General features: G+C 47.4%; 2 protein-coding genes across 2 annotated transcripts in view; both read right to left on the reverse strand.

The window, feature by feature from the left end:
* LOC141220271 (uncharacterized) overlaps positions 1-24,266 on the reverse strand; it is a 255,305-nt gene that overhangs the window by 218,523 nt on the left and 12,516 nt on the right. The window lies entirely within an intron of this gene.
* On the reverse strand, positions 6,192-22,926 carry LOC141220280 (uncharacterized). The gene is made up of 4 exons (XM_073666241.1): positions 22,852-22,926; positions 22,054-22,151; positions 21,815-21,932; positions 6,192-11,507 (listed from the first exon to the last, which is right to left on the reverse strand). The coding sequence occupies exons 3-4, from the start codon at positions 21,879-21,881 to the stop codon at positions 10,219-10,221; spliced, it is 1,356 nt and encodes a 451-aa protein (XP_073522342.1). The 5' UTR covers positions 21,882-21,932; positions 22,054-22,151; positions 22,852-22,926; the 3' UTR covers positions 6,192-10,218.

Genomic DNA, 24,266 nt, shown 5'->3' on the forward strand with positions numbered 1-24,266 from the left:
TTAATTTTCCTCAAAAGCGCGCACACTGTAGCCGCAGTGCGGCTCCTGCTGCCGCTGTCCGGTTTACGTTCCCGCTATTAAAGACCATGAATATTCACTACAATCCACTCCCATGGGTTGTAGTGAATATTCATGGTCTTTAATAGTGGGCACAAAGACCGCCGTCCGCAGCAGGAGCTGTGCTGCAGGTACTGTGTGAGTTAATGGTCACTGCTCCACACACACAGTTCTGGCGCAGGGAGCAGTAACTATTCCAGAACAGCATCTCACACTGTGTGAGGGCGCATGGCAGGGACGTCATGCACGTCTTTCATAGTGAGTGTCGACAGCAGAGTGGGACGTAGCGCTAGAGGAGAGAGGAGGTGATTATAATTGTTTATTTTTGTGTGTGCAGCGTGATGGGGATCAGGGGATGGCCTTATATACTACGATGATATAGTTAGTAAAGCCGAATAAAGACTTGCGTCCATCAAGTTCGACCTGTTAGTTCTGTAATTGCTAAAGTTGATCCAGAGGAGGGCAAAAACCCCAAATGATTTAGCCAATCTTCACCTGAGGAAAAATTCCCTCCCGACTCTGAAACCAGCAGTCAGAATAAATCCCTGTATCAACCTACTATTTTATTCTATTTTTAAGTATATGCAGAAATCTGCCTGGTATCTAGAAATGCATCCAGTCCCCGCTTGAACTGGTTTAGTGAATCCGACATTACCGTCTCCTCACTCAGTGAATTCCATATTCTCACTGCTCTTACCGTAAAGAACCCCTTCCTATGCTGGTGCTGAAACCTTTTCTCTTCCAGTCTTAGTGAGTGCCCTCTTGTTACCGTAATATCCCTCCTTTTGAACAAATCCCTGGCAAGGTCTCTATACTGTCCCCTAACATATTTGTACACATTTATTATGTCCCCCCTCAACCTTCTCTTTTCCAGGCTGAATAGTCCTAGTTTTGCCAACCTCTCTGGGTATTGCAGTCCCTCCATTCCCCTTATTAATTTTGTTGCCCTCCTTTGTACCTTTTCAAGCTCATTTATATCCTTTCTATATATTGGGGCCCATAACTGAGCACAGTATTCCAAGTGTGGTCTGACCAGTGCTTTGTACAGTGGAAGAACAATGTTCTCATCCTTTGCAGCTATACCTCTTCTGATACATCCCATTACCCTGTTTGCTCTTACAGCAGCCGCCTGACTTTGGGCACTCCAATTTAGTTTGCTATGAATCAAGATGCCCAAGTCCTTCTCCATCTCTGAATTCCCCAATGATTTCCCATTCAGTGAGTACTGGTGACTTCCATTTTTCCTTCCCATATGTATGACCTTACATTTCTCCTCGTTAAACCTCATTTGCCATTTAATGCTCCACCTACCCAGCTTATCCAAATCCCTCTGTAGGTCTGCACTGTCCTCTTTTGTATTAATTGTTTTACATAACTTTGTGTCATCTGCAAATATTGATATTTTACTATTTATTCCGTTGACTATGTCGTTAATAAAGATATTAAATAACATTGGGCCTAGTACAGACCCCTGTGGTACCCCACTAGTGACGCTTACCCAATCTGAGTATATTCCATTTATAACCACCCTTTGCCTTCTATCCTTTAGCCAGTTAGCTACCCACTTGCAGACATTTTCCCCCAGCCCCATCATTCTCATTTTGTATACCAACCTATTATGTGGCACGCTATCGAACGCTTTTGAGAAATCGAGATACACGACATCCACTGGTTCCCCCTGATCTACTCGAGAGCTAACCTCCTCGTAGAAGTCAATCAGGTTTGTTTGGCAGGAGCGATTCCTCATGAATCCATGTTGGTTCGGGGTTAATAGATTATTAGCATCAAGATGCTCCATGATTGCCTCTTTAATGAAGCCTTCAAAAATTTTGCCCACAACGGACGTCAGACTCACCGGCCGATAGTTTCCGGCGTCACTTTTCGCTCCCTTTTTGAATATTGGCACTACATTAGCCTGTCGCCAATCAAGTGGTACAGACCCAGTCTCAACAGAGTCCTTAAATATAAGATATAACGGTCTGTCTATCACATTACTTAGTTCCCTTAGTACCCGTGGGTGTATGCCATCAGGTCCTGGTGATTTGTTTATTTTAATGTTACTGAGGCGTTTCTGTACCCCAGCTTGGGTTAGATTTGTCATACTTAGTGGAGGATTAAGCTTGTCACTTCTCATTTCGCCTGTTAGTTCTTTTTCCTTTGTGAAAGTTGACGAAAAAAAATTATTTAATAGATTAGCTTTATCCTCATCTTTCTCTATGATTTTCCCTTCCTCACTTTTTATCGGTCCAATATTATCCGATTTAATCCTTTTACTATTTATATACGTAAAGAACAGTTTGGGATTTGATCTACTTTCCCTAGCAATACGTCTCTCTGTTTCCTCCTTCGCTATTTTTATTTGTTTTTTACAGGTTCTCGTTTTTTCCTTGTAACACATTAGTGCCTCCTTACTGTTTTCCTGTTTTAATCTCTTGAATGCCTCTTTTTTGCTATTTAACGCCCCTTTTACGTTCTTGTTCAACCATATTGGTTTCCTCTTATTTCTGGCCCTTTTATTCCCATACGGTATATACCTCTCGCACTGAGTATTCAGAATTCTTTTGAAGGTTTCCCATTTACTATTCGTATTTCCTTGATTAAGAACTTTGTCCCAGTCTATAAGTTGAAGGTTTTCTTTCAGCTGATCAAACTTCGCCCTCCTAAAGTTTAATGTTTTAGTTGTTCCCTTATTGATAACCCTACTGAAGGGCATTTTGAAGTCGATAATATTATGGTCGCTATTACCTAGGTGCCCCACTATCTGTACCTCAGTTATTCTATCAGGCCTATTAGTCAATATTAAGTCCAACACGGCCTTCCCTCTCGTTGGTTCCTGCACTAGTTGGGAGAGATAATTATCCTTGATATTTGTCAAGAACCTTTTTCCTTTCTGCAATCTACAGGTTTCTGTTTCCCAGTCAATATCCGGGTAGTTGAAATCCCCCATTACAATCACCTCATTATGTTTTGCTACTTTGTCTATTTGTCCTAATAGCAGTTTCTCATTCTCCTCTGTTATATTGGGTGGCTTATAGCAGACCCCCAGTAATATTTTATTATTATTTTTTGCCCCCTCTATCTCTACCCACATGGACTCGACCCCCTCTTCTCCCTCTCCTATATCTTCCCTTAGTCTGGGCTTTAGACGTGACTTTACATATAAGCAGACTCCTCTGCCCTTCCCCTGTTTCCGGTCCCTTCTAAATAAACTATAATCTGTTAAATTTACCGCCCAGTCGTAGCTATCGTCTAGCCAAGTCTCTGTTATACCTACGATGTCATACCTCTCCTCCGATATAAGCGCCCGCAGCTCATCCGCCTTATTGGTCAGGCTTCTTGCGTTGTTCAGCATGCAAGATAAAACTTTGGGGTTATTTAGCATCCTATTCTTCTCTAACGATCTAACTGTACTATCCCCACCCCCCTCTCCACCCTCATTATATTCACTTCTCCCCTTCCCCCTTGCTTGCCTCACATCCCACCTATTTCCTTGGTTTCCCCCCCCCCCCGTCTCTAGTTTAAAGACTCCTCCAACCTATTAGCCATCTTCTTCCCCAGCACCGCTGCACCCTCCCCATTGAGGTGCAGCCCGTCCCTACGGTAGAGCCTGTAGCCGACAGCGAAGTCGGCCCAGTTCTCCATGAACCCAAACCCTTCTGCCTTGCACCAACTCTTTAGCCACTTATTCACCTCCCTAACCTCCCGTTGGCGCTCCTGTGTGACTCGCGGGATTGGTAGTATTTCTGAGAAAACTACCTTGGAGGTCCTTGCCCTAAGCTTCCTACCTAGATCCCTGAAATCATTTTTAAGGACCCTCCATCTACCACTCACTTTGTCATTGGTGCCAATGTGGACCATGACCGCTGGGTCTTCGCCAGCCCCACCCAGTAACCTGTCAACCCGATCCGCGATGTGCCAGACTCGAGCGCCAGGGAGGCAGCACACCGTTCGGCGATCCCGGTCTTTGTGACAGATTGCCCTGTCTGTCCCCCTAATAATAGAGTCACCCACTACCAGGACCTGTCTAGCCTGCCCTACACTTCCCCCCTCCCCCTCATTACTGGAGCATACACTCCCCCGGCGGTCAGAGGATCTGTCGTGCTCCAATAATGCCGGTTCTGAACCAGCCTTCCTATACTTCTTCCCTCTATCCCTTCTAACTGTTACCCAGCTCCCTGCCTGTTCAGCCTGCGCTTCCCCACTAAGCTCCACCCCCAGTGTTGACCCATTGAGTGTCTGCTCGGTGAGCAGCAAACTCCGTTCCATGTTGTCGATGCTCCTCAGTACCGCTATCTGAGCACTTAGATCCAGGATTTGGGCTTCCAAGTGCACGATATGCTCACATCTCTCGCAGCAGTATGGATCCCTGAGCGGTAGCTCAGGGAATGCATACATTGCGCAAGATGTACACTGCACGGCTCCAGCCAACATGGACGTCATTCTAAATATGGGGATACAGTCAGTATATATGTACAAGTACAAAACACAATTATTTATATATAGGTGTTTGGACGGGGATCAATTAGGGATGTGCAAGTGTATCGATTAGATATCGGCGCGGGATCAGTTAAGTATGGACGGGGGATCAATTAAGTATCAATTAAGTATGGACGGGGGATCAGCTGAGTGGGTCAGGTGGATTAATTAAGTATGGATGGTGTGTCAATTAACTATGGACTGGGATCAATAAGTATGGACTGGGGAAATAATTAATTGTGGACTAGGGAATCAATCAATTAATTATGGACAGGGGGTTTAATTAAATAGGGTAAAGCAAATAAATAGGTATGGACGGTGGGTCAATTAACTAAGGACTGGGGATCAATAAGTATCAATAATATCAATAAATATGGACTGGGGAAACAATTAATTGTGGTCTGGGGAATCAATCAATTAATTATGGACAGGGGTTAATTAAATATGGTGGGGGATAAGGCAAATAGATAGGGACTGGGGATGAGTAAAAGTGGACAAGGGGAATCTATTAAATAGGATGAGGGGTGCCATGCATACCAGGATGAGGGGTGCCATGCATACCAGGATGAGGGGTGTCATGCATACCAAGAAGAGGGATGAGGGGTGCCATGCATACCAAGATGAGGGGAACCATGCATACCAGGATGAGGGGTGCCATGCCTACCAGGATGAGGGGTGCCTAGCATATCAGGATGGGGATCAAGGGGTGCCATGCATACCAGGATAGGAGATTGGGGTGCCATGTATACAAAGATGGGGGATTTGGGTGCCATGCAGACCAGGATGGGGATGAGGGGTGCCATGCATATCAGGATGGTGATGAGGGCCACGTATAAGAGGAAGGAGGGGGCCATACAGACCAGGATGGGGAATATTAACAGAATTGGGGGACATTACCCCTATAACAGTGTCAGCAGCAGACCCCCTCCCCCTTAACAGGGCATCATGACCACATTTTTTGCTTACATTTTCTTTCTTCCTCTAAAACCTAGGTGCATCTTATAGTCTGAAAAATACGGTATTTCTTTGTTTTAGACAACATTGTTGCGCTGATTTAATATTGATGAATCCCTACTTGATGTAATTTCAATGATGATACTCGACACAGTCCAAGTGGAAGTTATTTTCATAAGATAATTTACGTATAATATAATAATAATAATAATATAATGAGATAATCATGTTTCAACTTCATATTAGTAAATTGAATAGAAATAAATCTAATAGAGGATTAATTTAAAAATAACTAATAGAATAGATTTGATACACTATAATATTCTAAGGAATAAACCTTCTGTATAGCATATGATTCCTCAATATAGCTTTGGTTAATTATATTTAATGCAACAATGTCTACGTAGCCGTGAATAATATAATAATTCAAAAAATACATAAAATAAAAAATAAATTATGTTATACGGGATTCATGCATGAAGAATTATATCGGGTAGGCGGTTTTTTGTTTTACATCTGATGTCACTTCTGAGGTGTAATCCTTTATAAACTAGTGATTGTATGATGACTGTATTGCTGAAAAAAGCCTGGGACGGGCTGAAATGTCCACTGGAATTGGCAATGAAATAAAAGATGTGACAAAGTCACTGGTAAAGTGCTGGAGGGGAGATATGTTTTCCTGAGGCCATTAGCTTTAGTGAAATAAAGCCGTTAAGTTTCCTTCAGCATATCATTTGCTGAGAAGGGTTAAGTCACCACTTGTAAAATGTATGTCTTTATAAGAACAACCATAGAGCGGGCGGGAGGTTGTTCTCCATATCTCCACCTGAAGGTGCGGTCTGGGGTCTAAATACAAGGTCTGCTGAGGCATTACTTGTTCAGTAAGTCTGGGGAGGCAAACTCCAGACATGTTAGTGTTGAGCTGACCTGAACCTTGTGGAGTTGCTAGACTCTGAGCAGGTGGACCCCTGCTAACACAAGGACTGTGTTTTGCGTGACCAATTTATTTTTTTGTTTTCCCGTTTTGCCCAAAGGGCTGTTTTATTTTCATTGACTCAATGTTGGTTTATGCCACATTCTAATAAACCAACCAGAGATATAAAGAAAGCGTACCTGTGTCTACCTCCGTGTGCAGCTGAGTGAGCGATCTAGTGAGCAATTATTCACTGAATACGTGAGTGCCGGGAATTACTTCCTTTCTGCATATTCTACTCCACGTGCACCACGCTAACGGAGTGCCGATCCACCATCCCTGTATGCAGGGTTCTAGTGATCTGCCTACCATCAGGAAATAGTCTAAGTATGGAATTATTAGGGTGTTCTGTTCACAAAGATTCGCTGTCATCTCCACTATGATCTTTGTAAATACTCTCGGAGCCATGGACAGACCAAAAGGCCGGGGCCCTGAACTGAAAATGTCTGATTCTCTAGTTTATGGATAGGGCCACTCTCGGGAATTTTTCAGCTTCTGCATGGATTGAAACATGGTAGTATGCATCTTTTCTCATTAAGACATACCACAGAAGAGTCCGCATAATCACGCAGCTAATACACCACCACAACGGGGAGACTCATGGATGATTAACGAGAGGGCATCGCAAAAACAACTGAGAAAAATGACCAAGGAAAAAATAGCGACATAAAGCCCATAAACATTACTTAGATGTAAAAAATATATAAATCTTTATTGAATATACACTGTGTTCAGAATTATTAGGCAAATGAGTATTTTGATCACATGATACTTTTTATACATGTTGTCCTACTCCAAGCTGCATATTATTGAGAGCCAACTACCAATTAAGTAAATCTGGTGATGTGCATCTCTGTAATGAGGAGGGGTGTTGACTAATGACATCAACACCCTATATAAGGTGTGCTTAATTATTAGGCAACGTCCTTTCCTTTGGCAAAATGAGTCAGAAGAGAGTTTTGACGGGCTCTGAAATGTCCAAAATTGTGAGCTGTCTTGCAGAGGGATGCAGCAGTCTTGAAATTTCCAAACTTTTGAAGCGTGATCACCACGTGTACATCTACCCCAACGCGTGTTTCGGCGAACCTTCGTCAGGGGGTATGTGTCAGTGTCAATGTGATCCCTTTTAAATGTGCCCACGCCAATCACCACGTGTGTAAAAAACCGGATGTCTATAGTCTGATCGATAGGTTTGAGGACCTTTGATGATGCATACCGTGTCATGATAGGCGGGGCGCCGTCGGCATCACGTGGCACCCGTGTCACAGTCAGCTGACCGCGGCGCAGGTCCTCACGATGTAGCAACCTAGAAACAGAAGTTTTACAGCCGATTGTTTTGACTTCATCTTGAAGGGTTGATATACCAGAAATCTGTTCAGACCTCTCAAATTTACTATATCTCTGAAAGTGCCATCCAGCTTCTTTATCAAGAAAAGGGGGGAATATAATCCCTTTCCTTATTCTTCTATGGGTACCTCCAAGAGGACCAAAAACTCTGCCTCCAGGACTAACTATTGCTTGGAAGATCTTCGGAGAGGTGTCACCATGAAGGTTTGCAGGGGTGGAAGGATAGTCTGGAATTCCAATTTTAGGTCTGCTTCCACTATCCCTAGAATCCAGACATGGGATGAATTTTATTTGTACGCATGGAGGAAGAGGGAAAGCATTCCTCCTTCCGGGGGAATGACATCACTGGGAAGACTTCCTTCCACCTGAAGGCGGCCCCCCAAACAAGAAACCTTTTTTTTAGTCTTCTGACTTCCTATTTTCCCTGATCCTAGGAGGTCTTTTCCGGCCGTATCTTCTATTCCAAAAGGTACTCCTGTATTCTGGGATAGACAAACTGGGGAATCCTTTCTTTTTATCTCCAGCTTTGTCCAAGATGTCATCCAGAACTTGACCAAAAAGAAAGCCCCCATCACATGGGATTGAACACAGTTTGGTCTTTGACTGGACATCCCCAGGCCAACTTTTTACCCATAGCGCCCTATGAGTGGCAATAAAGAGGCCCGCTAACCTGGCTGCCAGCCTCACTGAGTCTGTTGAGGCATCTGCAATAAAAGCTGATGCTCCCTGCATCAGCCACGATCTTTTCCCTTGGGACATTATCCTTCGGTTGACCTTCTAGTTGTTGCAACCAGATAATCATAGATCTGGCTGTACAGGTCGTAGAGACCGCTGGCTTCAGGGCACCCACCGAGGACTCCCAGGTGTGTCTTAAGTAACCATCGGCCTTTCTATCCAGATGGTCTTTCAGAATATCCACATCCTCAAAAGGCAAGGTAGATTTTTTGGATGAATTGGCCACTGCTACGTCTATCTTTGGGATCTTATTCCATGAGTCTTGTTTTGGTATCTTCTCTTAGAAGATGATGGTAGTGAACCCTTTCTCTTCGTTTTTTCTCTTAATGAGAGCCTGAATCTTTTCATTAATTAGAAATATGCGTCTCTTTTTTTTTTCTCTAATCTACAAAACATGAACTCTTGTATGGATTTGGGGGCCGTAGCATCCGAGATGCCCATGGTAGCTCTCACAGCCTTAATCAACCTATCTGCGACTTTTATAGGATAGCATGGCCTACCCCCTGTATCGCCATTAAAGAATGAAAAGGAACAAGAATCCAATCCACATTCACCTTCCGACTTTATAGATTCATCTAAATCAGGTGATAGTTTTTTGGACCCTTTCCTTCCCTTTCTATTCCTTTTTTTATGAATAAGGGTCTCAAGGGAATTCTTAACTTGTGCCCTGATCACGGATCTCAAATCCATGAAGTTAGTGGATTCTTCACATGCGGTTTTCTGTATACAATCTGCACAGAGTCTTTTCTGCCACAAGTCAGGTAACTTATCCCTACAAAGGGTTCACTCCTTATTCTTTTGTGCCACATTTCTTAAGTCGTTCCTAGTAATTAGAGACAAGAAAAAGGGACTTAATTACCATGGTGAAATTTCACAAAGATCAGTCAGCATTCTGGAATTTAATAATGTACCAGATTCAGAGGCTGGATCAAATCACACCATTATTCGTGGTTGGTGGTACTGTCACTTCTGCAACTCATGAGACTGCCATTGCTGCGTGAACTCTGATCCTGGCACTGCCGTTCCTCCATATCACATGGGGAAGGAGAGCCAGAGAAAAGCCACTCTTTTGGCAGTCAGGCTTGATTTTAAAAGAGGGACCAGCCACAGCAACTCCCCCACCCCCTTGTACATGCCTTCCCCAGACCCCCTGGAAGTGAAATCCAACACTTCAGGTCAGAAGTCTCCGGCATGCTCTTCATCAGGGCACACCAATACCAGGGCCTCCTGCACATGCGCAAGCCTGGGACATTGTTGGGGCCAGCAGGCATCCAAAAGAACTTCAGCGCTCGCATCTACATGAGCCCTCAAGTGACCAGCGGTGGCGCTTCCAGGACCCGACACCGGCACTATAGACAAGGAGCCTTTCTTCCAGGCAAGGCCTGGGTAAGTTTCTCCTTTAACTTTCCTCTCCTGATTCTTCAGCTTCAGGTTCCCTCATGGACAGGAAACCAAAATGATGCGGGGTAGAGGTGCAGCCCTCTTATTCAGTACGCTTCCTGTCCTTATTGGGTGAATTCCCTCTCTCGTGTGGCGCTGGTCATGGGGGAAAGGAAAATTTTAGAAATTGTTCTGGTATTCAGTGAGATATTAATGACAATCTTACTTATCAAAGGAAGTGTACTCATTATTCTGAGCAATTTTTTAAAAAATTTTAAAACACACAGTGTACATGATTACAGTTTCTTTCCTGTATGACTTCCCTCATGTCTAACAAGATACGATTTATTTACAAAAGATTTCCCACATAGTGAACATGAATACGGCTTCTCCCCAGTGTGACTTCTCTCGTGCATCACAAGACTCCGTTTATCTGTGAAGGACTTCCCACATTCCAAACATGAAAATGGCTTTTCTCCTGTGTGAATTCTCTCATGTCTAACACATTTTGATTTCTCTGTAAAGCATTTCCCACATTCTGAACAGGAATATGGCTTCTCTCCTGTGTGAGTTTTCTGATGTCTAATAAGAGTCCCTTTATCTGTAAAGCATTTCCCACATTCTGAACATGAATATGGAGTCTCTCCTGTGTGAATTCTCTGATGTATAATAAGACTCCCTTTTTCCGTGAAGAACTTCCCACATTCCAAACATGAAAATGGCTTTTCTCCTGTGTGAATTCTCTCATGTCTAACACATTTTGATTTCTCTGTAAAGCATTTCCCACATTCTGAACAGGAATATGGCTTCTCTCCTGTGTGAGTTTTCTGATGTCTAATAAGAGTCTTTTTATCAATAAAGCATTTCCCACATACTGAACATAAAAATGTCTTTTCTCCTGTGTGAATTCTCTCATGTATAACACAATTTGATTTATATGTAAAGCATTTCCCACATTCTGAACAGGAATATGGCTTCTCTCCTGTGTGAGTTTTCTGATGTCTAATAAGAGTCCTTTTATCTGTAAAGCATTTCCCACATACTGAACATGAAAATGTTTTTTCTCCTGTGTGAATTCTCTGATGTGTAATAAATCTTGATTTATATGTAAAGCATTTCCCACATTCTGAACATGAATACGGCTTCTCTCCTGTGTGAATTCTCTGATGTGTAATAAGATTCCCTTTATCTGTAAAGCATTTCCCACATTCTGTACATGAATATGGCTTCTCTCCTGTGTGACTTCTCTGATGTGTAATAAGATTATATTTCTTTGTAAAGCATTTCCCACATTCTGAACAGGAGTATGGCTTTTCTCCTTTGTGTTTTCTTTGTGTCTGAGCTGAGCTTTTAGTAAGTTGCTTGTCACACTGAAGTCTTGTATCCACTGTGTCACCTGGAATTGTGGTAACAATGTGAGATTGCTCAGGAGATGATTCCTCATGATCAGGAGGATTATAAGAAGGTGAAGTGCTGTAAAGTCCAGGAGGTGCAGGAAGGGTGATGAGGTTTTCTCCATTAGAGTGCTTCCTGATATCTTCTTTTTTACAATTTAGTGATAAACCTTTATTCCCACAAGGATTTCCTATCAGGATGAAAGATAGAAAAAAAATCACATCTAATCTACAACACAAAAGAGATTTCTGAATGTATTTTCTGGATCTCACAATGAAGACCCTCGTCAGTGAAAGTACCGGTAATAAGGAAGACAACTACATGCCATAACATTAACACAATGACGGGTAAAGTGAATAACACTTATAAACTGGTGACATTGGCACAAGTCAGGGGTGGCAGAGACTAGACAGCAAATAGACAGTTCTTAAAGGGAACCTGTCATCAGGATTTACCCCCTTAATGTACCACCAGTGCCATTTCACTCTCTCAAGCTTCCTATCATGCCCTCAGTGTAGAAAAGTGTCCACACAATTAACAATGGAGTTTTAATCTTTTATTACTGCATGCAAATGAGATTGTCTAATCACGAAGGTGGGCTTCATAAAGGTGGCCACCGTAATCATGTCCACAGTATGCCTAAGGACTAGTGTTGAGCGAGTATGTTCTATTAACCCTTTTGGCGAATATGCTCGGGCCGAGCTCCGAGTATTTATAGCTGCTCGGTGATATGGTTGAATCGCTTGATTTGCGACTGTTTGACAGCTTTATTACATGTGAGGAATGTCTATTTCTTACACATTCCTCCCATGTAATAAAACTGTCAAACAGTTGCAAATCATACACACGGGAGCGATCTAACCTTATCACCGAGCTGCTGTAAATACTTGGAGCTCGGTCCGACCATACTCGGACAGAACATACTCGCTGAACCCTACTAAGGACATGATACGAACCCTTAGAAGAATGAAATAGCACCAAAATCATATTACAGGGTTAAATCCTAATTACCGGACCCAGGGGAGTCCTTCTCCCAATGTCTGAGAAGAAAAATCTACAGTGGCAGAAAGTGCAACGATTCCAGTATGTGAGCAACCTGTAGTGCAAATGGGCCTCCATGTCCCCTCTGGAGCCTCCTTATTCCATTAACCACCCTACACCACGGATCCTTCTTATCCCCTGGAGCCTCCCTACACCACGGATCCTTCTTATCCCCTGGAGCCTCCCTACACCACGGATCCTCCTTACCCCCTGGAGCCTCCCTACACCATGGATCCTCATCATCCCCTGGAGCCTGCCTACACCACGGATCCTCCTTATCCCCTGGAGCCTCCCTACACCACGGATCCTCATCATCCCCTGGAGCCTCCCTACACCACGGAGCCTGCTTATCCCCTGGAGCCTCCCTACACCACGGATCCTCATCATCCCCTGGAGCCTCCCTACACCACGGATCCTCCTTATCCCCTGGAACCTCCCTACACCACGGATCCTCCTTATCCGCTGGAGCCTCCCTACACCATGGATCCTCATCATCCCCTGGAGCCTCCCTACACCACGGATCCTCATCATCCCCTGGAGCCTCCCTACACCAAGGATCCTCATCATCCCCTGGAGCCTCCCTACACTACGGATCCTCCTTATCTCCTGGAGCCTCCCTACACCACAGAGCCTGCTTATCCCCTGGAGCCTCCCTACACCACAGAGCCTGCTTATCCCCTGGAGCCTCCCTACACCACAGAGCCTGCTTATCCCCTGGAGCCTCCCTACACCACAGATCCTCCTTATCCCCTGGAGCCTCCCTACACCACGGACCCTCCTTATCCCCTGGAGCCTCCCTACACCACGGATCCTCCTTATCCCCTAGAGCCTCCCTACACCACGGATCCTCCTTATCCCCTGGAGTCTCCCTACACCACGGATCCTCATCATCCCCTGGAGCCTCCCTACACCACGGATCCTCATCATCCCCTGGAGCCTCCCTACACCATGGATCCTCCTTACCCCCTGGAGCCTCCTTACACCACAGAGCCTGCTTATCCCCTAGAGCCTCCCTACACCACAGATCCTCTTTATCCCCTGGAGCGTCCCTACACCACGGAGCCTCCTTATCCCCTGGAGCCTCCCTACACCACGGATCCTCCTTATCCGCTGGAGCCTCCCTACACCACGGATCCTCATCATCCCCTGGAGCATCCCTACACCATGGATCCTCATCATCCCCTGGAGCCTCCCTACACCACGGATCCTCATCATCCCCTGGAGCCTCCCTACACCATGGATCCTCATCATCCCCTGAAGCCTCCCTACACCATGGATCCTCCTTACCCCCTGGAGCCTCCCTACACCACAGAGCCTGCTTATTCCCTGGAGCCTCACTACACCACGGACCCTGCTTATCCCCTGGAGCCTCCCTACACCATGGATCCTCCTTATCCTCTGGAGCCTCCCTACACCACGGAGTCTGCTTATCCCCTGGAGCCTCCCTACACCACAGAGCCTGCTTATCCCCTGGAGCCTCCCTACACCACAGAGCCTGCTTATCCCCTGGAGCCTCCCTACACCACGGATCCTCCTTATCCCCTGGAGCTTCCCTACACCACGGATCCTCCTTATCCTCTGGAGCCTCCCTACACCACGGAGTCTGCTTATCCCCTGGAGCCTCCCTACACCACAGAGCCTGCTTATCCCCCGGAGCCTCCCTACACCACAGAGCCTGCTTATCCCCTGGAGCCTCCCTACACTACAGAGCCTCCTTATCCCCTGGAGCCTCCCTACACCACAGAGCCTCCTTATCCCATGGAGCCTCCCTACACCACGGATCCTCCTTATCCCCTGGAGCCTCCCTACACCACAGAGCCTCCTTATCCCATGGAGCCTCCCTACACCATGGATCCTCCTTACCCCCTGGAGCCTCCCTACACCACAGAGCCTGTTTATCCCCTGGAGCCTCCCTACACTACGGATCCTCCTTATCCCCTGGAGCCTCCCTACCCCACGGATCCTCCTTACCCCCTGGAGCCTCCCTACACCACAGAGCCTGTTTATCCCCTGGAGCCTCCCTACACAACGGATCCTCCTTATCCCCTGGAGCCTCCCTACCCCACGGATCCTCCTTATCCCCTGGAGCCTCCCTACACCACAGATCCTCCTTATCCCCTGGAGCCTCCCTACACCACGGACCCTCCTTGTCCCCTGGAGCCTCCCTACACCACGGATCCTCCTTATCCCCTGGAGCCTCCCTACACCACGGATCCTCCTTATCCCCTGGAGTCTCCCTACACCACGGATCCTCATCATCCCCTGGAGCCTCCCTACACCACGGATCCTCATCATCCCCTGGAGCCTCCCTACACCATGGATCCTCCTTACCCCCTGGAGCCTCCTTACACCACAGAGCCTGCTTATCCCCTGGAGCCTCCCTACACCACAGATCCTCCTTATCCCCTGGAGCGTCCCTACACCACGGAGCCTCCTTATCCCCTGGAGCCTCCCTACACCACGGATCCTCCTTATCCGCTGGAGCCTCCCTACACCACGGATCCTCATCATCCCCTGGAGCATCCCTACACCATGGATCCTCATCATCCCCTGGAACCTCCCTACACCACGGATCCTCATCATCCCCTGGAGCCTCCCTACACCATGGATCCTCATCATCCCCTGAAGCCTCCCTACACCATGGATCCTCCTTACCCCCTGGAGCCTCCCTACACCACAGAGCCTGCTTATTCCCTGGAGCCTCACTACACCACGGACCCTGCTTATCCCCTGGAGCCTCCCTACACCATGGATCCTCCTCATCCTCTGGAGCCTCCCTACACCACGGAGTCTGCTTATCCCCTGGAGCCTCCCTACACCACAGAGCCTGCTTATCCCCTGGAGCCTCCCTACACCACAGAGCCTGCTTATCCCCTGGAGCCTCCCTACACCACGGATCCTCCTTATCCCCTGGAGCTTCCCTACACCACGGATCCTCCTTATCCTCTGGAGCCTCCCTACACCACGGAGTCTGATTATCCCCTGGAGCCTCCCTACACCACAGAGCCTGCTTATCCCCCGGAGCCTCCCTACACCATAGAGCCTGCTTATTCCCTGGAGCCTCCCTACACCACAGAGCCTGCTTATCCCCTGGAGCCTCCCTACACTACAGAGCCTCCTTATCCCCTGGAGCCTCCCTACACCACAGAGCCTCCTTATCCCATGGAGCCTCCCTACACCACGGATCCTCCTTATCCCCTGGAGCCTCCCTACACCACAGAGCCTCCTTATCCCATGGAGCCTCCCTACACCATGGATCCTCCTTACCCCCTGGAGCCTCCCTACACCACAGAGCCTGTTTATCCCCTGGAGCCTCCCTACACTACGGATCCTCCTTATCCCCTGGAGCCTCCCTACCCCACGGATCCTCCTTACCCCCTGGAGCCTCCCTAAACCACAGAGCCTGTTTATCCCCTGGAGCCTCCCTACACCACGGATCCTCCTTATCCCCTGGAGCCTCCCTACCCCACGGATCCTCCTTATCCCCTGGAGCCTCCCTACACCACAGAGCCTATTTATCCCCTGGAGCCTCCCTACACCACGGATCATCCTTATCCCCTGGAGCCTCCCTACACCACAGATCCTCCTTATCCCCTGGAGCCTCCCTACACCACAGAGCCTGTTTATCCCCTGGAGCCTCCCTACACCATGGATCCTCCTTATCCCCTGGAGCCTCTCTACACCACGGATCCTCCTTATCCCCTGGAGCCTCCCTACACCACGGATCCTCCTTATCCCCTGGAGCCTCCCTACACCACAGAGCCTGCTTATCCCCCGGAGCCTCCCTACACCACAGAGCCTGTTTATCCCCTGGAGCCTCCCCACACCATGGATCCTCCTTATCCCCTGGAGCCTCTCTACACCACGGATCCTCCTTATCCCCTGGAGCCTCCCTACACCACGGATCCTCATCATCCCCTGGAGCCTCCCTACACCACGGATCCTCATCATCCCCTGGAGCCTCCCTACACCAAGGATCCTCATCATCCCCTGGAGCCTCCCTACACTACGGATCCTCCTTATCCCCTGGAGCCTCCCTACACCATGGATCCTCCTTATCCCCTGGAGCCTCCCTAGACCACGAATCATCCTTATCCCCTGGAGCCTCCCTACACCACGAATCATCCTTATCCCCTGGAGCCTCCCTACACCACGGATCCTCCTTATCCCCTGGAGCCTCCCTACACCACGGATCCTCCTTATCCCCTGGAGCCTCCCTACACCACGGATCCTCATCATCCCCTGCAGCCTCCCTACACCAAGGATCCTCATCATCCCCTGGAGCCTCCCTACACCACGGATCCTCCTTATCCCCTGGAGCCTCCCTACACCATGGATCCTCCTTATCCCCTGGAGCCTCCCTAGACCACGAATCATCCTTATCCCCTGGAGCCTCCCTACACCACGAATCATGCTTATCCCCTGGAGCCTCCCTACACCACGGATCCTCCTTATCCCCTGGAGCCTCCCTACACCACGGATCCTCCTTATCCCCTGGAGCCTCCCTACACCACGGATCCTCCTTATCCCCTGGAGCCTCCCTACGCCACGGATCCTCATCATTCCCTGGAGCCTCCCTACACCACGGATCCTCCTTATCCCCTGGAGCCTCCCTACACCACAGAGCCTGCTTATCCCCTGGAGCCTTCCTACACCACAGAGCCTGCTTATCCCCTGGAGCCTCCCTACACCATGGATCCTCCTTATCCCCTGGAGCCTCCCTACACCACGGATCCTCATCATCCCCTGGAGCCTCCCTACACCACGGATCCTCATCATCCCCTGGAGCCTGCCTACACCAAGGATCCTCATCATCCCCTGGAGCCTGCCTACACCAAGGATCCTCATCATCCCCTGGAGCCTCCCTACACTGCGGATCCTCCTTATCCCCTGGAGCCTCCCTACACCATGCATCCTCCTTATCCCCTGGAGCCTCCCTAGACCACGAATCATCCTTATCCCCTGGAGCCTCCCTACACCACGAATCATCCTTATCCCCTGGAGCCTCCCTACACCACGGATCCTCCTTATCCCCTGGAGCCTCCCTACACCACGGATCCTCCTTATCCCCTGGAGCCTCCGTACACCACGGATCCTCCTTATCCCCTGGAGCCTCCCTACGCCACGGATCCTTATCATCCCCTGGAGCCTCCCTACACCATGGATCCTCCTTATCCCCTGCAGCCTCCCTACACCACAGAGCCTGCTTATGCCCTGGAGCCTCCCTACACCATGGATCCTCCTTATCCCCTGGAGCCTCCCTACACCACAGAGCCTCCTTATCCCCTGGAGCCTCCCTACATTACTTGGTCTATATGCAGCTGAACCTACTGCACATGTGATACATCCACCCCTGCCCAAAACACTAAATATATGTCCTTAAAAATTATGTTTAAAGGGAAACTGTCCGTTCCCTGTGCCCCCAGAACCCGCAGCAGCTGTGTCTGCAGATATAAACTCTCCGTCTAACATCTCTATTACATTAAACACACAAACAGATCTTTAGAAAAAGTATTGTATTTCTAAAGTTTATGATATGTAAATGAGGCCTTTGACTTGTCGATGAGGCGCTCGTGACCCCAGAGTAGTCGTCCCACTTAGCATGTCATCACGGCTTTGGGGGCTTGAGAACATGACAAACCTACCGCATGCGCGTGGCTTCTCCTCCTCACTGCATTGAGCCTCTGACGCCGGGTGTACGCGTCCCATTACTGAGATAGGAGAGGACGGTCACTACTGGTCAGAGTCCATGTAGATGGGAGGAGCTCGGCCTCTAGCCCCGCCCTCCTCTCCCCTCCCCCTACACAGAATCTTATCAGGAGCGGCCGTCACCTCCGATCTCAGTGATGGAACAATGTTTCCTAACTGAATAGAGATTTTACCCCGGAACCGAGAATCCTGAGACGGAAGAAGAAATACGCAGATTTCTGTGGAGACTCCGGGGACAAAGTTTCCCATTTCCATCTCGTCTATTCTTACAATTCATGAAGTTTATTCCTCTTATTCTTGTGTAATAAAGACTGATCAGGACGTTGTGTCTATTATATGGGAACAATGAGGAATACTGTCACCATGTAACAATACATCGCTTATGGTTTATGGCCGCCAGGATTTGGCAACACAAAAATGTCTGAAAAGAAACAAAGTATTTATTGTAGAAAAGTCCTAAAAGAAAATGAAATAAATATATTGTTATTGGCTTGGATCAGTTGTATTACCGCAGTTACAGCGACCCTCCACCCCGGGACTGAACACTACACATTTCCCTGTACAGTCCCCTATGGGGTCCTCTGCCCTCCGCTGCCCCCTCAGCTCAGATCGGTGGTCTCTTCCCCCGGCTTCCAGGACGGCCAGTGCAGTGGTATGGGGAGTGCAGTAGTACGTCTACCCCACCCTCCCCTGCCTTCCTGTGTTGTGACCTATGGGGCAGCGCCACATCCTATTAATCTCCCAGCAGTCTGCGGGGCGTCACCAGTTACAGATGTATTCTGCACCTGCTTTCATTGCTCCTGTTTGTTTTTGGTAACCTTGTCTGGCTTCCATAATACCCCGGGATGACTTAGGCCTCCATCTACAGGACCATTGTTACTCGTCTTCCTGATTCTGACCTCGTCCCGCTTCTTGATTGTCTAGCACCTGCCATCTTTGGGTCAGATCTGACATGTCGACCTTCTTCTGCCAGCTCGCTCTACCAGCCAGCACTACTATGTGGAGCAGCCCCGGTGTCTGTGCTGTAAGTCCAGATCACTGTACAGTGGTGAAAAGATGGAAGCCGGGAAACCTCTGGGACCGGCTGTATGGAGACTGTGTGTAAGCGCCTTATTATTAGGAACGGCCAGGTTTCCTCCATCGGTTCACCGTTACAGGAGGCAGATGGAGGACACAAGGAAGGGAGTCTATATATGATAACCGTATAGTCGCTTCTCAGTCTCAGGGTGGACGGTCGTTTTATCACTCAACTTGTGCAGCTCATGAAGAGAGAAAAATTCTAAAAAATAACAGCAGAATAAAGATGATAAAGTAACAAGATGAGAAAAACAACTCATCCCCCACAAAAAAGCTCCTCATACAGCGAGGTCAGTAATGAGAAATAAACCATCAAGAATGGAAGAAACAATCCAACAGAGGCCGGACAGACATCTGTCTGAGATGGTGAGTCCTGCATTGAGCAGGGGGCTGGATACGGGGACCCTGGAGGTGATCCCCTCCAACCAGAACATTCTAGGATTGTAAGTTGTTTGTGATATGTTCTGCTACCAGAGCTAAGGAAAGAGAGGAGATCTGTCCCTGCAATAGAACTCAGCTTAATCCCTACGATGTAACAGGGAACCTGATCCTGCGATCAGACCTGCTAAAGTCCTAAGCTAGTCTGTACGGAGACCTATAGATGTGGGGAAGGAATCCCTACAAGTACTAAGGACTGGGAGGAATATGGGACACCTCCTAACAGAAATAGTAGCAGACAGACAAACAAACAAAATATATAGAACATAGAGGTCCGTAGACCAAGCAAACTAACAGAGCAAGACACAGAGCACAGGCTAGCTAGAAAGTAGATATACAATGAAGTCCAGCAAAGCCAGAAGGGCGGAGCAGGATTAAATAGACCAACAAGGTCATGTGACCAGCAAAGGAAAAAACCTAAGAGCAAGGTTCTAACAGTTTGGTCATTTTATCTGTAAATCATTTCCCCCATTATCGGCCTTACAGATACATTATTTTATTGATTTTTTTATTTTTCCTCCTCTCATTTCCGGAGTCATAATGTTATTGGTCACTAAGCTGCGCAGTTCTCCTGCTATTCACCCTATAAATGTAAGGAAATACTGACAACTGGGCGTTACCATTGTTCCCCTACATTGTCCAATCAGCGCTGAGTGTGAGAAGTGTGGGGACACATGTATGGAGAACGGTGACACCCAGTTATCATGTCATTCATAAATGTCGGAGGAACGGCCGGGAATCTGAGCAGCAGTTTCTTTCTTTGGTAACAATTCTTGTCGGAAAAAGAATTTCATCCAATTTATTGGTAAAAAACAAAAACAAAAAAACGTAAAACTTTCGGAACCTGGATGAGGACATCTTCTTACCTTCTTTTGGTAATTTATGTATTTCACTGTTGGAAAGAGAATTATTTATTCACGTTAGAGGCTCAGATGGGGGGACGATTCCTAGACGACATCTTGTTTGTCTGGAGAGACCGAGAGTGAAGATTCTTCTAAAGGGACGTTCCCAAAATCACAATGTGCTCTTATAATAAAGTACACCCTGGTTATTGTGAATATAACCCCTGTATAACATCTGGCCTCTCCTGCACATATCACCCCCTGAGTATGCCCCCCAGGATCTATACACCCAGTAGTTGAAATTGTAACCAATACATACCGAGGAGCCACATGTTATATACTGGGGGGTGGGACAGGGCTGGATGTTATACACCAGGGGGACAACAGGGCCTGAAGGAGAAGCCAGACTGCAGTGATTAATGCGTGTGGCCCAATACTATTCTCCATATAGTGAACCTCTCCATATTACAAGATTCACCATAAATGAGACGCTGACAGGGGATATAATCCGTGCATGGTAAAGGGCGCCCCCTCTGGGTAGTATTTAGTCTCCATGTTTATACGTTGGTTGAACTAGATCTCAAAAACCAACATGATGTCAGATAACGACAACTCTAGATGCGGCCATCGCAGCTGTTTGTAGATATGAGCTCCTAATCCCTTTTATGATGAAGCAATTCCCCACCTGGCACAGAGGACTAAACAACTGTCATGTACTGTCACCTACCTGGTGTCCTCCGCTTGTCTCTGACTAAGACCTGTGTTCTGGTCCTCCGACATCCAAGATGGCCTCCATAGTGGCAGAGGGACGACAGCCGTATGTCTGACCCACACCTCCATAGCACGGCACTTACTGACTTACCATAGGGGTCTTCATGCCACCGGGCGGTCGGCCTGGATGAGGAGGGACCAGAACGCCGGCCTCAGTGTAGGAGGCAGTGGGAGGCAAACAGAGGCGACAGGTAGGACGACTCTACATGTGACATGTGTCGTCACTCGTCAGCACCAGGCAGTGGCTGCTACATCACCGAGATCCATAGGACAGGGAGATTCATAACCTGGAACACAGGCTCAGTCATTTATATGGAAGCAGGGACTTGTGTAAGGAAAATATGGACGTAAAGGATGGAAGGAATATTATAGAAGGTGAAGGAAAACTAATACGTGATTCCTAATCATAAAGAAGAGGTGTGAAGGCGGCCCCGTTATTCATCAGTGCACAGCCGGACTCTACAGGAGCAGCCGCGCCATCACCGGACGCTTCTGCTGTGATGAGGACAGCAGATAAAGCTTCACTGCACCGGAGACTTCATACAATATCACACACCGGTCATCATCATCATCACACGCCGGTCATCATCATGATCACACGCCGGTCATTATTACATACCTGTGGAAACATCTACTGGAATCTCCTCCTTCCCGTCACTCACACACGGCTGATCCCCCCCCGTCATCGCTTCTTCTTCTGTCTCGTCCTTCACTTTATTCCTAGTTGGATCTTCCTCCTGATATATCAGATGTAACAATCAGCACAATACAAGAAACCACGAAAATCTGTGACATCTATGACCTCAATCAGAAATGTCCCCTATATACAGATCCGGTACAGGGCTCAGCACAGTCTACCTGATGACTCTCCGTGACATTGTGATTCTCCTCTGGACAGTCCTGGGAATACAGAGGACGTGGATATCTCTCTGGTGGATTTCTCCTCCTGAATCCATCTGTAGGAAACACACAGTGACGGAATAGATTGTGTCATGTGTGGCAAAGTCACTGGTAAAGTGATAGAGGGAAGATATATTTCATGGAGGCTATTAGCTTCTGTGAATTGAAACCATGAAATTTGCTCCAACATGCTATTTGCTTAAAGAGGTTAAACTTCCATGTTAAAAGGGAGTGTTTTTTGTGAATGATCATTGTGAAGGGTGGGAGGTCATTCACCATATCTCCATCTCAGAGTGTGGTCTTTGATTTAAATACAAGTCCTACTGAGGCATTCAGTGTTCAGTGTCTGGAGAAGCTAGCTCCAGAGAGGATCTTGTGTTTGTTTTTCTTGAACCAAGTGGAGTTGCTGAACTCTCAGCAGGTGGATCCCTGCTATCACAAAGACTGTGCTTTTGTGTTACCATTTTGCTTTGTTTCCTGTTTTGGCCAAAGGGCCGTGATTTCTTTTATGGACTCAGTGTTGGTTTATGCTGCATTTTAATAAACCAACGAGAACTTTTTGGCCAAAGGGCCGTGATTTCTTTTATGGACTCAGTGTTGGTTTATGCTGCATTTCAATAAACCAACGAGAAGTTTTTAAAGAAACAGTGTACCTGTGTCTACCTCCGTGTGAGCGATCTACCACACATGTTATGATGAAATTATGGGAGTAGTAGTAGGTGACCACAGAACAGACATGACAGTCTCCCTCCTCACCCTGCTGATCGGCCCATATTGCGATCGCCTCTTGTGCTCCATGTATAACCTCAACCTTAATATCAACCAGATCTTCACCCTAAAAATAAAAATGTAAGATGAGCTCAGGTCCCATCACTTCATGGTCCGATGTTGTGGGGACTTCAGTGTCATCTACCTGATGATCCTCCGGGATGTTGTGATTCTCCTCTGGACAGTCCTGTGAATACAGAGGACGGGAACATCTCTCTGGTGGATTTCTCCTCCTGGATCCATCTGTGGAGACACACAGACTGAATACATGACCTGCCGTGTATCTGTCTATATATGAGACTCGTCTCTCAGAACTAGTAATTCTATGGTTATGTATCAGGGAATAAATTACATTGTTGTGGTCCTCACCACCGGTACAGAGGTCCCAGCACATTGTGGCCTCAAGTATGAAGTGATAATCAGCGAGGCCAAAGCCTAATGCTCTCTGCTCTGCACTCGGAGGATGAGGACCCTGAGGAGAGGGACAGAGAAGACCCTCGTCAGTCAGATGGAGCAGCCGTACTAAGAAACACAACTTCTCCAAGTTTCGTTTCCAGGGATGGAACCACAGAGGAGCTGGAGAAAGCTCCACATTTCCATCCATTGGTTTCTTCTCTCCTAATTCACCGTTATGGAGATTGGGGGAAGGACGGTTACCATTTACCAGTGATTGTATTTTGAGATCTCATGATGTCACCATGAGGACACGGCCTCCCTCCTGGACAGGATCCTCTGGGATCACTAAGAGGAGAGAACCTTCCGTTCTATTAAAAGACGGGTTACCGCTTTCTTATTCTTCTTTAAATGGAGATAACTCTCAACATCCGCCTCGATATAAACACTAAAATAGGCAGCAAGTGCGCAAAAAGATCTGCGTTTGTCTCTGAAGGAGGAAAAAAGGGCACATGTACGCCTGACGGATGAAGTCACAGAACCCGGAAGGACGGTGTTGTGGGGAGCACCCGGTACACAGCGGTTAGTACCTATCAATGTGTAGAAAGGACAACTAGAGAGCCGGCACCGGGGTCATGGGCGCTTACTGATGCACACGGGGAGCCAAGGAGAGATTGTCTGGTCTGACTCCACAGAAAAGCTCCATAATACATATTCTTCTGAACAAACATCCCTTTAACCCCGTCACTCTCGCGTCTGTTTTCACCTTCCTGACCGGGCCAATGTTTTACAATTCTGAGCACTGTCACTTTATGGAGGTAATAACTCTGGAGCTTCATCGGATCCCGCTGATTCTGAAACTGTTTTTTCGTGACACATTGTGCTTCATGTTAGTGGTAAATTTAGGATTTGGCATTTTTTTTGCGTTTATTTATGAAAATATCGAAAATTTTACAAAAAAAATGTTGGACTTTTAATTTTTATGCCTTTAAACCAGATATGTATTAACT

Source organism: Phyllobates terribilis, unplaced genomic scaffold (genome assembly GCF_046119375.1).
Source record: "Phyllobates terribilis strain yellow unplaced genomic scaffold, ASM4611937v1 Scaffold_279__1_contigs__length_2497574, whole genome shotgun sequence".
NCBI classification, from domain to species: Eukaryota; Metazoa; Chordata; class Amphibia; order Anura; family Dendrobatidae; genus Phyllobates; species Phyllobates terribilis.